This window comes from Seriola dumerili, unplaced genomic scaffold, assembly GCF_002260705.1.
Source record: "Seriola dumerili isolate Sdu_G_001 unplaced genomic scaffold, Sdu_1.0 BDQW01000716.1, whole genome shotgun sequence".
NCBI lineage: Eukaryota > Metazoa > Chordata > Actinopteri > Carangiformes > Carangidae > Seriola > Seriola dumerili.
In genome coordinates this window covers 525,367-542,737 of record NW_019174971.1, presented here as the reverse complement: position 1 = coordinate 542,737, position 17,371 = coordinate 525,367, and the positions used below count along the sequence as shown (strand labels likewise).

The following is a 17,371-nucleotide window of genomic DNA, read 5'->3' as shown; positions in this document are numbered from 1 at the left end:
TAGAAAAGTTAAACATATTACAATTATGTTGAATTTTTCTAACTTTTCTCAATTTCTTTTGCTTTTTTTGTGAAATACAAGATATTTTCACCACCTCTGGGCTGTAAAAATCCTTGAATGAAGCGCACTAAAGACATACATTGTGATTAGGGGTCTCACATAAATACTGATTTGTTTAGAGGGATCACAAGCTAGAAATGTTGGGAACCATGACCTGACAATTTGCTGCAACTAAGGACTAATAGCTCTGTGTTTATTCCAATATCTCTTGTGCATTGTTAATATTTTTGCACTGCAACAACACAAGTGCAAAGCCTTTACAAATATGCATCTCTGCATTAAGAAAGGGCCCCAAACCAAATAACTTGATTACTTAAAACTATACTCTGCTTGTATCTGTGTGTAAGGGAGAGAAGGGGAAAAAACAGAGCATTGATTTGACCGGCCACCATGACTGAAAGGGTGAAATCCTTCACACAGCACAACAACCAAAAGATAGAGAGCGTCTGAAAGGAGACACAACACAGAGAAAGAGCTGCCACATTCCTACTGTATCTGACTGACAAGATACTGCAGCTCCATATCTGAAACCATGAAAATAGCCATGACAAAGGGGGGGGGGTTATCTTCGGACATGCCTGATTTGTCCTTTAAGACCAGCTTGAGGATGTTGGAAAAGCATGTTTACAAATGAAATGCACATCTCAGATCTCTCTCACTGTCAGTTTAGGAAGTGTTTTTTATTTTAAAAAAATGTGTAGTGCAAATAAATCAAAAATAAAGAAGAACAGCCAAAACAACATTGAAGACAGAACAGCCTGGTTCAGACAAACCAGCTAAGAATACAAATGAGTGATTTAAAGTGTTTTCTGAGACGACTGCACAGTGAAGGCCCCTCAATGTGATGTCACGATGATGTATAAATGAGTCACTGTGCCACGTCGACTGACTTTACAGAGAGTGGGCCATCAGGGGATATCCACCCCTGCGGATTACTGACTCACATGCTCGCCGTTTACTCAGGTCACATGTCTCATCCACTGGATCCAGTTTCCTCCAAATGAATGGGATATTGTAGAAAGCCAGGGGCATGTTCTCTTTCTTTCTTTCTCTTTCTTTCTAAGGAATTTACTCTACATTTATAGCCGGGTTGACTTATAATAAGTGCAACAGAACACACTTTTTTCATACAGATTTAAAAGAATTATACATCCTTAGTGGCTTTGCTTGATTCTGAAAGAGAAAGCGTAAGAGAGAGAAGCCAGGAACAGCAGCTAAATGGTCTACTGTAAGGAAAGATAAAGTGACGGGCAATTAGTGTCAAGGATACAGGAAATGATTCAGCAAGGAGAAGATGACGAGAGCTACTTCTTGAAAAGTTGTGGTTTCAGTCTGCAGCTGCAATAGGCAGTGACTTGGCTTTTTCTGTACCTCCAGTTGAAAGGTAATCACCATTTTAGGATTTAAAACCCCACATTCTGTCGTGCAAAAAAAAAAAAAAAACCCCAGATAAATCCCTAAAATGTCTTGTTGAAACCACAAGTGGATGCTTCATCTTGCAGGAATGCTCTGTCCTCTGTTTCCACTCTGCATTCCTCTCACCATGTTGGAGAAAATATCTAACACACTGCAGGAACAACTTGTCAGCACTTTTCGGTTCAAAATCTTTCACCATGTCAAAACTCAGGAAGGAGCAGCTAAACCTTGACCACAATGTTTTCAACTCTTTTTCAGATTGTTGCGAAAGGTTAGAAAAGTTTCTCAACCCATAAAGAAAATGTTGAGCTCCGCTTAAAACAGGACAACCATTGACATTTTTGGTGGTTTCACAAGGTGATACACAACAGGAGAGCTAAAATGACAATTTCCACCGTTGTCTGTCAATTTATGGGCCAAACAGTTAGTGGCTGATGAATCGATGGATTCGGTTCAGAGGCAGACCCAGCCGCTGTGGTACCACTGCTGCCCGCACCCGCTACAGGTCACAAAAGTCATCGCATCCTCACCGGGGCCACCGCTCCTCACCCACGCAGGCAAGAACAGGGCCCCCCTGGACACCTGCGTCACCCTACAGTCCGATCCTCCGCACCTTTTGCAGCGAATCTTCTGCGTCTGCGTCCCCTCTATCCCTTGAGGAAGCTGCCTCTCGCTCACCCCCCGGGAGGAGTACTCCTCTCTGAGCTGGCGGAGGTCTGCGCTCGCCATCTCCTCTGCTGACATCCGGGCGAAGGCTTCAGGCGACAGGGAGCCGCTCAGGAGGCCCTGACGCAGGTGACCGTTTTTAGGATTCCTCACGTTGGCCACCTTGCTCCTCACACAGGTTTTGTATTTGACTTGATTGGATTTGTGGAGGTCATGGATGCGCTGCTCGATGTCGCCCGCCAGCTGTGCAGCCATGTCCTGATCGGGAGGCTGAGGGCGGAGGGCAGCGAGGAGGAGCTGAACACATTTGGTTCTTACAGATGGGAAATCAGAGGATGCAGATGTGCTCTCTGCAGTAAGAGTCTGGAGGCCATCTTTTTCCACTGGGGGTGATGCTTCTTGCTTTGAACCTCCTCCATCCTCATCCTCATGTGATGAAGAGGCTGTGCATTTCACTCCTCGTGTATCTCTGCTGTACTGTCTCTTCCACTTCGACAACAGGCTCTTGACCGTCTTCTTCACACTGTCATCAGAGCAGGTTCTCAGGACTCTATAAAGAACTTTGACAACGTCCGTCGTTTCCAGCTGCTCTGCCGTGATCTCCGACTTATCAAGGTCACCAAGGAGGGTCAAGATGTTCCCATAGCTTCTGTCTGCAGCGAATTTCTCTATCTGCTGGGCACAGTGAACTATTTCTTTGGCATCCATGGTGGCTACAGAGAGATCAACTAGTTAGCATCATTATTTAAAAAGATAAAGATACCTAACTTTTCAGAAAAAGTATCAATAAATACAAATATGTAACTTAATGTGCAGGCTTTTGCCACTGACTGCAAAAGCGACGTGGTGTTTTCCTGATGCTCTACTCAGCAGTATGCAACATGTTAAAACATTACCTTCTATGTGTTTGTGTTGATTTACCTCATCTCCCTCATGGTTTACAGCTTCTTCACACAAGCAGCAATCCTTAGAAAGCGTCTACACGGGAGCGGCCATGTTGAATGTGGCTTCAAAAGAAGCAAAATGACCTGAACTCCCCACTAGATGGAGCTACAGCCTCATAGAATCAGAAGCCATGGATGTGCTCACAGAGGGTTAGGGTTAGCTTTTCAGTCAGTTTCTAACAATGGAACTAAATGTACCTCTTTTCATTTACCTGTCTGTTTGTTTGTCAGCAGGATTACACGCAAAGAGCTGAGCTGATATGCACCGAACTTGGTGGAGGGTTGGGTGAGAGACCAGGGAGGAACCCATTACATTTTGGGGCAGATCCAGATCATTTACTATATTCTTTGAAGTCTGGTCTATGTTGTAAGTTATTTAGATCTAGACAGACAGACTAATGTAAAAATGCCAAATGTGAGCATCACTAAAGGGAGCATCATCTTGAATCCTATACTCATCCTCGTCCTACTTTGTGACGTGTTGAATCTGTTATTACACCACAATAATAGGCAGGCCTTGCAGTTGTGCTGGGATTCTGTGAATTGTCTCAATTGCATTGCAGGATTATCTCTTTATGTAAGGATTTAGGCGTGTGCAGTAGGCCATTCAGGTTATTCCCTTTGTGACGACAGGTATTCAGAAACCTGGTTTAACTTCCTGTGTGAATGCATAGGAAGAGCTGAGGGTGTGACTCAGTATTCCACGGATTAAAGTAATCAATAAAGAGATCATTCTGAGTATGTTCATGCATTCATCTGTGCGACTGTGCCCGTTCTTTACTTTTTTGTCTGGATAGTTGTGGTACTGATTTGCATGAGACGTAGAGGTGGATGTTTGGGGTCTGCGTGCACAAACTTGCAGCCCTCGCACACAAAACTGCCAAATAGCCGCTAGACAAGAATTCAAGAGTGGAAGGTTATCTCACAAGCTGAGACAGGCCTTTCAGCTGTTGTTGCAATTGCATGTTATGAAGGAAGAAGATGAATGAGTGCGTGGGGATAATTCGTGGTTGTGGAGCTGTGACGAGAAATCTTTCTGTGCATTAAAACCACAACAGTGGACGGACTACTTTGCAGGTGGTTGTTGTTGTGCTCTAAGAGCCAGTGAGATAGAAATCCTCCTTGAAGGTGAGAGGTTCTAATGTAATAATTTAACATTATTTGAATAGGAATATTTGATAGTAATGTAACGGAATATGGCAGCCAAAACTGAGTGCAATTTAGGGACTGTATGAAAATGTCTAGGCTAACGAGGGAGGCTATTGTAAAGGTGATAACTCATACATGGTGGTTTTGCCAATAGTTTTGCCAGAGTCCAGTTTGCAATCTGTACAAATGTCCCTTTAGCTGGACTCCACTGACTGTGAATGGCTGCCCCATGTGGATTTAACACTGACATAAAGTTAGTTCTATATCAAAAATGACCTTTTAATTCAGTGATGCACATTTAATAGCGGCACCATATTTCAAAGTGCGCTCCCAGCGAATTATATATGATATCATTCACGCACAGATACCTCCATAACATAAATAGATGAGCAGGGTGCCATTATGTAACCGGCAGTATGACATCATCCTCTTAACCTTATATTAAAAAATTTTTCTTCCAAGATTCAGATGCAGCTGGGGCCAGTAGCAGTGGAGACCCTGAGGGAAAACTGATACAGTCTCTTCATGTAATAGCTTCTGGCTCTCGAGTCTTCGAACAGCAGCTTTTAAAAAGTTAAAGCTTCCGGGAGGCTTTTAGCAGAGTTAATGTCTAACTATCAGGAGTTTTCCGTCAGCGATGTATAGCAATGTGCAATGAAAGAGTAAAGTTTCATGTAGGTGTGTGTTGTTTTCTGTTTGCCATTTAGGTTGGAGTTGTGCTGTGACCTTTCAGTCTCAGGAGGGTTTCTATACGTCAAACTGTGTGTTGCCTTTATGTGTGTGTGTGTGTGTGTGTGTGTGTGTGTGTGTGTGTGTATTGGGATGGGTGGGGTCTGGCTGATCCTACAGTGAACATATGTAAGGGACAAAAAAAGAAAGAAAAACTTTTACCAGTCGACACACTGCAGCACCCCCGAATTTTGTTCCTACAGGCCACACATGGCTGGAATTCCCGAAAACACTCACAAGGCTCCTCGGATCTTATCAAATAATTTCACTGCAGCCTGTCTACACTTGTGTGCTCCTTATCTGTGGGAATGGAATTTTACCAGCACGCCACAGCTGTGACGCGCTGTCGCCAAGAGGTGGCGCTCTCTGCACTGTGCTGATTGCAATGGAGCTCTATGAGGAAGTGGAGTACTGCTGTATCACATCCTGCTTTTGTTGTCTCCGCCTCTTGTGCAGACCACGCCACACTTTGATGGCGTGTACGCATGAGCACACACACGCGCACGCACGCACGCACACACACACACACACACACACACACATACACACACACACACACACACACACACACACTAGCCCGCCTGAGCTTGAGAAATCCTGAGGAGGAGGGAGGCTTTCTTGTTAAAGTGATCAGTTTCTTCATGGCCAGACATTCATGACAACATGGTAAGGCCCCCCCACCCCCCACACACACAACCTGAAAACACCCCCAACACTCCAAGCACAAGTGTGGGTTGTACTGCATGAGTGTGTGTGTGTGTGTCTGTGTGTGTATGTGTGTGTGTGTGTGTGTGTGTGTGCACAGTACACCACACAACAGAATAAAAGGTATTCTAAAAAATGGCTAAATGGTGTTTTTAAGGAGAAGTATTCACATTCTTACCCTGTCATAGCATTATTCTACCTATTTAGGGACTGTACACAAATTATTCGGTGGGAGGGGTGAGAAAAAGAGGAGGCTGACAGTATGTATCATCTTCTTTTTTTTTTACTGACTTGTCCGACTTTTTTGATAAAGTAGAAAATATAAAACCCCAAATTCATATTTCAGCATTCCCTTGAAGGATGAATAAACTTAAGGAACATAAGAAAGAAGGAACTGAGAAATAAATACTTAAAAATGGTGGTTTCCAGTGTGCACGGTGGGTCATATAAAGGTGTGCTTTGTCATATCCTGTCTTTGTTATGTTTCCCATTACATTAAATCTAACCCCTAAATTTCCTCCTTAACGTTTTTCTGCATCAGAATAAGAAATAATTAAAAAAAATAATGTTAAAATTACATCATATAATTATGTTATAGTTTAGGCTTTGTTATGTTTGCTAAAATTTGAAAAACAAAAATTTAACTTCACATTACATACATGCATAGTGGTTCATGTGAAAGTTATTATTTGATAAATATACAAAGGTTTGAGGGAGATTACGCAATGTGAAATTCCCCAGGTAAACAGTCATACAGTCCCTTACTGAATTTGTATTTAGTTGTTATCATCTATGATGCTGATGATGAGGACGGTATGTTTTCTTTTTTTAGGAGTTCACAATGGCTGCAAAAACACACACACACACGTGACGAAAATCAGCCTCTATTGGGGGGGCATTTGCTTGGCTGCTCCCTACCCACCACACCCACCAACCCACTCACCATGACCTTGAGGGTGATCACAGATGACTGGAGTGGAGGCTGTTTTTTTTTTTCCCCCTCTGTGCGTTTCGTTTCTGCCACAGGGTCGATTCTGTTTTGACTGACACTCTGCGAGGTTTCTGTGTTTCTTCACTTTCTATTTTAAGGGGTTTGTACGACAGACAAAGTGTCACAGTCTTAAGTTGCAGCTTGCAGGATATGAGATTCCACCCAAACATGCAACCACAAGAGGTAACAACAGTTCAGTGTTTTGTCTCTGCTCTGGCTGATCATAATATTATCCTTCCCTGATAACACTCTTGTCAAAGCCAGAGACAATAAGGAAGCACAATGATATCAGCATGTTGTTGATGGTGTTTTCAAAGACACAAACACAAGATACAGTAACACTTTTCTTTTGATTGCGGGGGGAAACGGTGCAGTTCACGTTGCATCTCGAATTTCTCAACACTTCTGGTGATGTGATGCAACACTTCTGTTGGCAGCAGTTTGTAAAGGAAAGTAGAAATCATCACATGTAGCTAAATAACTAGCTCTGTTTGACTTTTCTACCAAAGCAGTGACACGAAATGTCAAAGAAAATATAAGTATTGATTTTAAAACTATTCTCACACATGACTTTGCACTCAAGGACCAATCCTCTGTGGTTATGACCATATGTTCCCTCCGGTGCACAAACAATTATCCACATTGATTCATCACATTTTTTTTTCCCATGAAACCCCCACCGCTCTCCCACACACACACATGCTCTGCCTCATGGGAAATCTGCCACCAACAGACCCCAGGGTTCCAAATAACCACATCCTCCCCACGTCGCTCGCAGTTGTGCAGAATCTACCGGACCGACGTTTGTAATGTGATCCCCGGAGGAGGGGTGAGGCTCACAGTGTAAACTGTGCACAGGTGTGAGGGGGTGTTCACTGCCCTTTAGTTTGGGTTCAGCTGTGTGTGTGTGTGTGGGGATGCTCAACTTCAAGGGGCACCAAATAAGCATCTCAGTTCTTCCAAGTGATCATAACTGATAAAGTGGTCCGAAATGACCCACATAATGCAAGTATTTATGGGTAAAAACAGATATGCTCACACCTGATAACCAGCTGTTATGTTTGGAGAGCAAACACATGACTCATAGTCACCTGTTATTACTGGGATCAGATATCTTTCATGACATACAGTGTAATGTTGGCAACAACGACAAATTACCAGACTTTGGTTCCCAATAAACAAGTATGTGGTAACTCATGAGACTTTTGCACCAGAACCAGACTGTAAACTCAAAGCAAGACGACAAAACCTTTGAAGAACAGTGGCAACCACAGGAAACTTAATTTGTCTTTTTATTTATTTTATTTTATTTTGCTTTGCTTTGCCTTATTTTTTAAAAATCTGGTCCCGTCCACACATTTTACAATTTGCTCTAATTATTAGTTACTAGTTGTAATTATTAGAGTAAATTTTTGGCTTGATTTTAGTGGGTTTTTTTTAAACATTTTATAGTATTTATATTGCAACATTATTTATATTTTGTATTGTTCTGTAAGTGTTTTTCAAATGAGTAATGTGTATTTGTATGAAGGGCCAAAACTTAAACTACAAATGCTGCGCCATAGTTTCTCCCCATAAAAATAAACTTTACATAAATAAAAAAAAAGATGGAGAACAATTTCAACATAGTTTTCTTCAAAGAACGAATTCCCAAATTAAAAAAATCCTCAACTTTATGTTTAACTTGACTGTCTCTATGTTTAAATCCTTTGCCTGAAACCGACCCTCAGCTGTGGTGGATCAATCACAGCACTTCTACTGCGGTGGAATCCACAGCACAGCTGAATGCCCTGCTCATGCGAAGCCATACATAACTTCCTTTGTTTCTCTTACCACATACAGAGCTGTGACCACACATGCAGCGCTGTACACACAGTTACACATCTACCTGTGTGACGGGGTTTAAACAGGTGTGATCCAGGTACGCAAAGATAAGAGCAGAGAATGCTTTTGTCTGGAAGGGTTGCGCCCTGCGTGTAAGTGACCACTGTAACAGAAGGCCTTTTGTGCAGTGTGACATGTTGTGCACCGCCTCCTCTCTCCGTCTCACAAAGCTGGATATGTATATTTTGAAATTCAAGTTTAAAGGTTTAAATATCTCTGAAACATTATTCCTACGATGCTTCTGTTACTGTTTAACATGAGAAAGTCCCTTCGCATGAGATAATGAATCGTCTAATTTGCATTTTGAAGCTGCGGTGAGAGAATTAAGACGGGGAACATAACTCTTCTTAGTACAATGGATCTATCAAAGTTATGTACAAAATATTTTTCTAAAACGGAAAGGACAGAGGCAGCATGTACTGTCCTTTTTACATTTTTAGCCTTCAGCCTCCCCCTTCTCTCCCTCTTCTCTTCCCCCCACCTCTCTGGTAATTTCCGTTGGGTGATTGAGTCTGAATTCCAGATATCCCACAGTTAAGATTCATGGGCCTGCGGTGTGCATGGACAGGACACTTCGTAACCCCGTTCACCTTTCATTCTTCTCTTCTACCTTCTCCTATTCTTTTTTTCCATCTTCTCTCTCTCTCTCTCCTTCATTTCCTGCTCTTCACCTTCCCCTCTTCTCTTTCTCCTCCTCCACGTCACTTCTCCTCTCAACCCCCCCCCCCCCCCGCAGATTTGCCAAACACACATTCCTCCCCTCCCCTCTCACATCCTCCATTTCTCCTACCAGCGTCCGTCCTCCACTTCAGCCTTCTGATGGACGCACAATTAGGAGCTCGGAGGATCAGAATCGCCTTGGGGCTGACATATTGTACGAAAGGAGGAACTAAAGACAGAAGGAAGTGTGAAAGAAACTGTGGGATGAGGTGTGTTTGGTGGACTGTGATTGGGCACGAGCCACAGGAATGTATTCACACTCATTTACTGTTTGCATGTGTTCATCTGCGCACGGAAAAAATGCTCCCACAAAGTCCCGTGTGGTCATGTGGCGAAGACATCAGCAGCCAAATGAGAGCAGCAAACACCTCTCTTTTTTTGTCTTTGAGTAATCAATAAAGGAATGCACGCTTACGCTCACGCACATACACACAAATATGAGATGAGAGAACAGTTAAGGTTTCAAACGGGTGCAATCACACCCACAGTTCTTTGCTCTGAACAAAAAAAAAGTTAAATTAGTTAAATCAAACCCAATTAAAGGAGTCAGTGGTTGCACTGCAGAGGCCAACACGCGCGGCGCAAACACACACCCAAAAATCATCACTTGTCAAACACTGAACATCACACACATGTGGTGACTGGCTGTCTGAAAAGGTGGGGCTTATCTCTCTGTTTTGCAAAAGGAACTGCCGGTCATGAGGAATCTGTGGTGTCACACACAAACGCGTCAGACTGAGGTGGCGGTCACTGAACTCTCTCATCTGCAGCTAGAAACCCTATTCAGAAGGATGAAAGCTGCTCCTGCAATGATGAAACACACAGATACACACACTCTTAAGTGGGGACGTCTGAAGGCAACAGCGCAGGTCATGCTCTTTTCATTCCCCTTGGCTTTGAACTGGAGGCCTTGATCTGAGGTACACCACAACACTGCGTCTCGCTTCCTTTTCAACCAACATTTAACACTTGTTTCATTCCCAAAGGGGAACTTTAGAGTTCAAAAAAATAACACACACACATTGTGCTGGTTCACAGCTTAGAGGAAGTAGTACTAAACAAAAGCAGTCACGTAGTCTTGTATAGAGACTCGATAGCTTGTTTTACTTAAAACAAATGGGAACAGTGCTGACAAGGGTGAAAACGTTGACGCCACGTTAATTATTTGTCATGATATAACCCTCAAAATAATGCACAATGCAATATTTTTTGTCAAATGTGCATAAAAAGATGCTCAAAATTTGACAGTGACTTTCTTGCAACTTTATCTTTGCACCAACATCTGTAAAAGCAACAATGCATGGTTTCATAAAGACAACCAATCTCTTGTTACCAAACTTCCTTCTAAAGTGTCAAAGCAAAGATAAATTCAATGTATCACCTCTCTAGCAGCCAGCAGTTACATCAGCTGTTGAGAGCTGGGTAAATGACCATTTTAGGCCATTTTTGTTTCTGCGACTGAACATACCAAGAGAGGTGCAGAGACTGTAGGGTTAATTGTGTGTAGTCTGATACTAACAGTTGGTGAAACACAGCAGCTGTGGCCAGGGATGGAAAAGGGGAAATGTTTTCTCCACGCGGTGCAAAGGTTCACAATCTCGCCCTGGCTGCCTCAATAGAGTTACATAACAGCGAACATGTGAAAGAAGTAGAAAAAAAACAAAAAGGCAGGAGACTGAAAAAGTGAGGGGAAAGATAGAGGAGAGAGAGAGAGAGAGAGAAAAAAGGGGGAGGAGGGAAAGAAACCAGATGATGTCATGCGTTTCATAGTAAGAGAAGGGGATAAAGCCAGCAGAGCAAACACACAAACATCGCTCTTCTTTTTTCTTTTTTTTTTTCCTTCTCTCATTCTTTCAGCCGGAGCAAAAATGCCAAGACGCTGAGCGACAGCTACAATGCGGGCCTCGAATTACAGCACATGTGGCAAACTGGCCTTATTTGGCATCACAGGGAAGAAAAAAGGAAGGAAGGAGGCGGCGAGGGGCCAAAATTCCACATCAGGTTTTTATCAAACCAAGAGTGATGTGGAGTCAGCAGCGGCCTTTCAAGCTCGGTTTGTCTGCTACGAAAGCAGAATAACAATATCCGGAGTCGGCCATCTTGAGGCCTGAAGTCTTTCCTTCAGGTAAACAAAGCTGTGCTTCTGGCCTCTGATGGCGTGATACTGAGCTGTAATCTTCTTTATAATTGTACAGCTTGGGAAGAAATTGATAAGAAAAAGTGGAGCAACGTCTTAAAGCTGCAAAAACATTGATCCAAACTCATCCGAGGAGCCCATGTAGAGGCGTCTTTGTCTGTCACTAACTCGGTGTGGCGACCCCAGAGCACAAACAGTTCATTTTGACACATAAAGACACATTCAGCCGCTCACATCTGACAAAACAACCAACAGGAAACAGAACAGACACCTCCTTGTCTGCTCTGTGCTCGCCGTTTTCAGAAATAGCCGCCCCCGCTGTTATCAGGCCTGGGTCACACTTCCTGTCTTTCTGCTGTGCTTGAATTTGCGCAAGGGATTCTGGGTAAGGACTGGAGGTACAGTGGGTCCTCCCCCCTGCCACCTATGGCAGCAGGAAGTTTGCACTCCCACTTCCTCCTGGGCAAGAGCAAATGCAGAAGTGGAGATGGTTCAGACAGGAGAAAGGTCGCTCTCAGTTCTCTTTCTGAGCCTCTTCATTCTCCTCCTCCCTCCTCCTCCTCCTCCTTTTTTTTAATCAGCATTCACAAATAAACAGCTATCCCACACCGTTTTACATCCATTTTGATAAAAACAAACAAACATTCTGAACATCTAAAGCACAAGAATCCACTTTATCTGGTGCAGGGACGTCGTCTACGACTGCACGTCACACATATAGCTTCCGGGATGCATGATGAATGTCAGATAATGATCGTGTGAAGCACGGCGCCCGGAGCGTCTGACAGTCTTTGTAACGTTCTGAAACTGATGACCTCACAAGCGTGTCCACTGGTTCTTTTTGAGCATCACCTGACCTTAAGTTTTCATCCCTGTGTGTGACTTGATGTCTCTGTTTTTTCGGGGAAACCACCCACCATGCATCGAGTACCAGGAAATATTGTTCCCAGTGGTCCATTACTGCACTTACTTACTGCTGCACTTTACTGGTAACTTTCGGAGTGTGCAATATCACACGTGCCTCAGTTTTACAGTAGTTACAAGGTGTTTGGTGGTGGTGGTGATGGTATTTGTCCCATGGATCTCTGACTATTGAGCCAGTTAAAACAACTGCAGCTCAGTGGACTGGTTATTATATTTTACCCTGTAAAACACAGCAGCATTGAAACTGCCCGGACAGTTAATTTGCGCACGCATTGACAACAAATTGTTATATATGACAAGGTCACTAGATATATCTAGTCAATAAGACATGATATTAATGAATAGCAAGGGTTTAAAGACAGAAATATATGGAAGCAATACAGTTACAGGATGGATAAAGAAAAGAAATCCCTCTTTTCCTCTTGAAAAATACTAAATTTGATTCGGCTGAATGACTTTTTCAGGCCCGAGTTAATGTCCTCGCCTTAATAAAGACACCATCCCTCCCACATTCCTGACACAATGGCTGCTCTCTGTACCAAAAACAGTGCTTCTTCAGCTCAGGGCCAAACAGCAGAGGAAAGAAAGAAAAAAAAAACTCCCTCTTGATGTGGTAATGTATTGTCCTTGTAACGGGCAGGTTATCTGGCTGGTTTCAGTGTAACAGAGGAAGGGACGGCCCACATTCTTTAGAGCTGACCTCATGTTTGAAAACCATTATGCCTGCTCTAAAAAGCAAAAAGTAGGTATGTAGATGCAGAGGCCAGCAGAGAGTGACACACAAAGGATGAATGAAGCTCAGCAGAGTAGATTTTTGTGGCTTAAAATGCATAAAATCTTAATGAGGGATCCTCCATTCTTAAGAGGGTGAAGCAGATAGCATGTCATTATTTATTTCTCACTCTCTTCCTCATTCTCTTCCCTGAAGTGTGCACTTCTGAGCCAGAAGTATCTGTCATCACAGCTTCGATTACCAGAGATAAGGAGTCAGATTGAGAAATTCCTGAAAATGAGAGTGTTTTTCAGTCGTGTCCAAATATGGTTTCATTGCTGGCACTTGGCAAGAAGCGAATAATGAGGTAAGAGCGACAGATTTGAGCTCATGTGTGTTCTCCTTTACGGACGCTCCAAAAGGCAAAAGCTTGCCTTGCTTTTTTGACGCCCATGCTGTGAAAACAAGAGAACAGACCCCTGACCCGAGGTGGAGTCTCAAAGCAGGGGCAGTGAAAAAGGCGTTGGTAAGTCTGTGCTCGGTGCACCTGCTGTGCACAAACAGTCACAAAGATGCCCTCACACATTTCCCTCCAGTCCGGGAAAGCTCATACATATTAATTTTCTTCCTCTTACTTTACCTGCCACAGTCAATTCATCACCCAGCTATATGCACACACACACACACACACACACACACACACACACACACACACACACACACACACACGGACACGTACACACACACACACAGAATGAGCAACAAAGGCTGCTAATGAGCAGGAATGCCCACAGATCAGTGAAACAGCACGACAGCTGTCGCAACAGGGGGTCCTCTCATTGGTCGTCTGTTGTCCGCAGCTAACGGTGGCCCCCCCCACCCCCAAATCAGACAATGGCACGCCTGGCTTTTCCCGCCACGGGTGTGTTAATACTGTACAGCGAGGGACAGAAGGAATGGGCAGAAAGGAGCAGAGGGGTGGTGTGGCGTGTGATAGAGAGCTTTGAATTGGCTGGCTATCCGGAGGAGCAGCTTTACTGTTGGACAGACTGTTGGGGAGCATTATCAACTGAAGTGCATGAGGCTGGGGGGGGGTGACAGTACACTTCCTATCTCAAGATAAAATGTTGCACATTGTAGTTTTGAAGGCCACTTCCTGCCGTGGCAAAAGTTAGGATGTTTCCAAGAGTTAACTTGAAGCAAGCTGGATTTCACTGATGTCCTACTCCTGTAATGAACCTGCTGCAAGAAATCTCCATCTTATCAACTGGTTTGCATTTAATTTGAGTCATATGGACGCATAGAACTTTGAATTCTTGTTATGATCACATCGCTTCAACAAACGCCAAGTACATCAAGCAGAAATGCAGGGGAATTAGTATAAGCTTGATATAACTTCAGTTAAATTAGAGTATATGGCATTTAGAAGTAGGAAAATACACCACATGATAACTTCTACTAATAGAAGTATAAATAAACATGCTGGAAAATTGGCTTCACTGTAGCCATAAAATTCAATTAAACAATTTTACAGCCATAATCCCCCTAAAGTGTAATAAATAGAAGTGTTACTTTCCACATTCACCATCACACTGCACATGCCCGCTGCCTTACAGCATTAACAAAACACAATCGTAATTCATAACATCCCAACCATCCAGAGATTTATACGTCACTATTAATTCACATACAATGTGTGTGATGACATAAGTGGAACAGAAGCGGTTACAGTAATTCCCATCTGCTGCAGCGGCCCGGTCTAATGTCTGAGGAATGCACAACAGGAGACGTTGGCTCGTGGAAGAGGAATGTTTGCAATTATAGCTGGTACGGGTGGAGTGGACGTGTGTGTGTGTGAGAGTGTGTTTAAAAGGGCCGAAAGATTGAAAGACAAAAGGAGATGAAAATCTATCTTGAGGGAGAATGGGAGAATGGCAAATAGTCTAATTTTGTGTGTGTGTGTGTGTGTGTGTGTGTGTGTGTGTGTGTGTGTGTGTGTGTGTGTGTTTGTGTGTGTGTGTGTGTGTGTGCGTGTGTGTGCACGCATGCAAACCACTCCTCCACAATTTGTCTGCCTTCACCATGCCGCTAGATGGATGCAGGGATTACATAAGAGGAGGTCTGATTGGCTGCTTCTAAGCATGACAACTGGACCGGTCTGCACAGATGCATCTCGCTGGATTATGGGTAATACTGGAAAGTTGCATTAAGGGCAGACAGTCCGTCTGACTGACTGTTTTCTCAGTCTCTCTGGGCTCTGTTGATATTCATACTCATATTAATACAGTGGCAGGGCTGTGGAAGCAAAACAAAGAGAAAAACAATGAGATTCATCTTTGTTTGTGCAGCAGTTTTCAAAATAAAAGTCCTGCAGTGTTTTAGGGTAAAAATTATAAACAGAACAGTGAAGAAAAACAACCCGAATCAGTGATGGACAGTTGAGACAAGATTACGTAAGGTTGCGTAAGCGCATGGATATTAAAATGCCTTTTTTTGAAAGCCATTTCAATAGAAGACAGTGGACGCTTGCTTGATTTACATGGGCAGGTCATTCTAAAAGATGATGTGACAGTGAACGCATGTGATTGTGGAGGAAATATGAATCATAATTGTATTTCAGCTATTGTGCAAACTTCTCATCACTCAAAAGAGGTATGAAGTTAGAGAAACTCTAGATTACAGCCCACCTTGAAACCATCATAATTGTACAAAAAATAAATATTAACCACTTGTCCAAATTAATTTTTACCTGCACAATTAAAGAAAAAGCAGAAAAACCACCCAATCTGGCAACTGTTTTTATTACCTGCCCACACAGATGTTGCACCAATCACAAGACATTATCAGTATGAACCAAAAATTCCCTTCCCTCAGTGACAACTAATATAGTGAGTGTTAACATGGCAGAAAAGTAAATACAAGTGACACTTCTTCCTACCTAGTAAGTTCACAATATATATATATATACTGTATATATATATATATATATATATATATATATATATATACACTGATTTCTCAGCAACCACAAATTTTAATTTCAGTTCCACTTTAAGCTTGAAACAGCTCAGAGAGTCTCACCTGAACTCTGCTGATCACACCCACTCTTTCCATTAGTGGGAATTTCTGACTTGTCAGAGCTAGAAGAAGACAGAAGCAGACAAACCCTCAAAATCAGTGGTGATAGTGGCAGGCCTGTGCACGTTGGACCTTATCTTATACTGCAAAGACACACACACACACACACACACACACACACACACACACACACACACACAGCTGGTGAAAACACAAGCTGAGAGCGAGTCCAAACACTCTCCCCCTGGGTCTGAGGCAAATCAGCAGATCAGCTAGTTTGAGTCACAGCCATCGATTTCTCGAGCCATCTGCTCACTTTTGGCCCAGTCGAGCATTTCCATGACAACGCAGTGTTGATAAATGGAGAGTCTTATTTAAGTCTGCAATCTGTCCATGTGGTGAAGTTAATTCTCTACTGCTTCCTTTGTATATTTATTAAAATGACTGCCGGTGGCCGCTGATATGACCTGACAGATATGAGCTGTAATCCTGGATCAACATTTTCATAACAGAGGGGAACTTGCTGTTGCTGGGAACATGAGCACATATTTTTAAACATTATGCCTTTCAGGAATGAAAAATAACTTCATTAGTACACAAGGCTTTTTAGAAGTGATACTTGGGGATTTTTGAAGGAGTTGAAAACAGGAATCTCACCAAAATATGATCTCAAGAAATGCAATCACTTAAGATTTAGAGGAAGTTTCCTCAGTGGTTTTGACAACGCATCTAAAAAAAAACCCTATCGCTACTCCAGTTCCCATGAAAACAGGTTACTCCTTTTATCTGCGAGGAGATCCTGTTTCCTCTGACCTTTTCTCTTGCATTTTAAACGTGAGTTTTCAATTCCTCAAGGGTTCGTCCACTCCCACTCCTGTATGGTTGCTTTATTTAGTATTTAGTTTATGTAGTGCTGCAACCTGCTGAATGAGGTGTTGTAAAAGTGTCACAATGAAGGTATTGCTAAGATATTAAATCTCCCTCACAATGCAGAACCATATCTGACCACTTCTATTCTGTGTTAAATGAAAAATAAGCTCTGTGGCAGTTTGTTTAAATGGTGTGAAACTCATGTCTAGCGGTGAGATACTCAAATATCAAAATCACAGACAATGAATCGCAGGGTGAAGTTTGTCTCCCGTTTCAAGAGTCAGCAGGCGGACCTAATGGTGGGGTTTCAGCACTTTAATTAGTTGGTAATTACAGATTGTATATTTAAAGCTGGGAAGAGGAGATAAATAAAAGCTCAAAAACTC

At 42.8% G+C, this 17,371-nt stretch overlaps 1 protein-coding gene across 1 annotated transcript; it reads right to left on the bottom strand.

Annotated features, from left to right (window-relative positions):
- Positions 1 to 1,510: 1,510 nt before the first annotated feature.
- Positions 1,511 to 3,135, bottom strand: tceanc (transcription elongation factor A N-terminal and central domain containing). Its single transcript, XM_022765562.1, has 2 exons — positions 3,064 to 3,135; positions 1,511 to 2,855 (listed from the first exon to the last, which is right to left on the bottom strand). Exon 2 carries the CDS (start codon positions 2,848 to 2,850, stop codon positions 1,930 to 1,932), a length of 921 nt encoding a protein of 306 aa, XP_022621283.1. The 5' UTR covers positions 2,851 to 2,855; positions 3,064 to 3,135; the 3' UTR covers positions 1,511 to 1,929.
- Between the last annotated feature and the right edge of the window lie 14,236 nt (positions 3,136 to 17,371).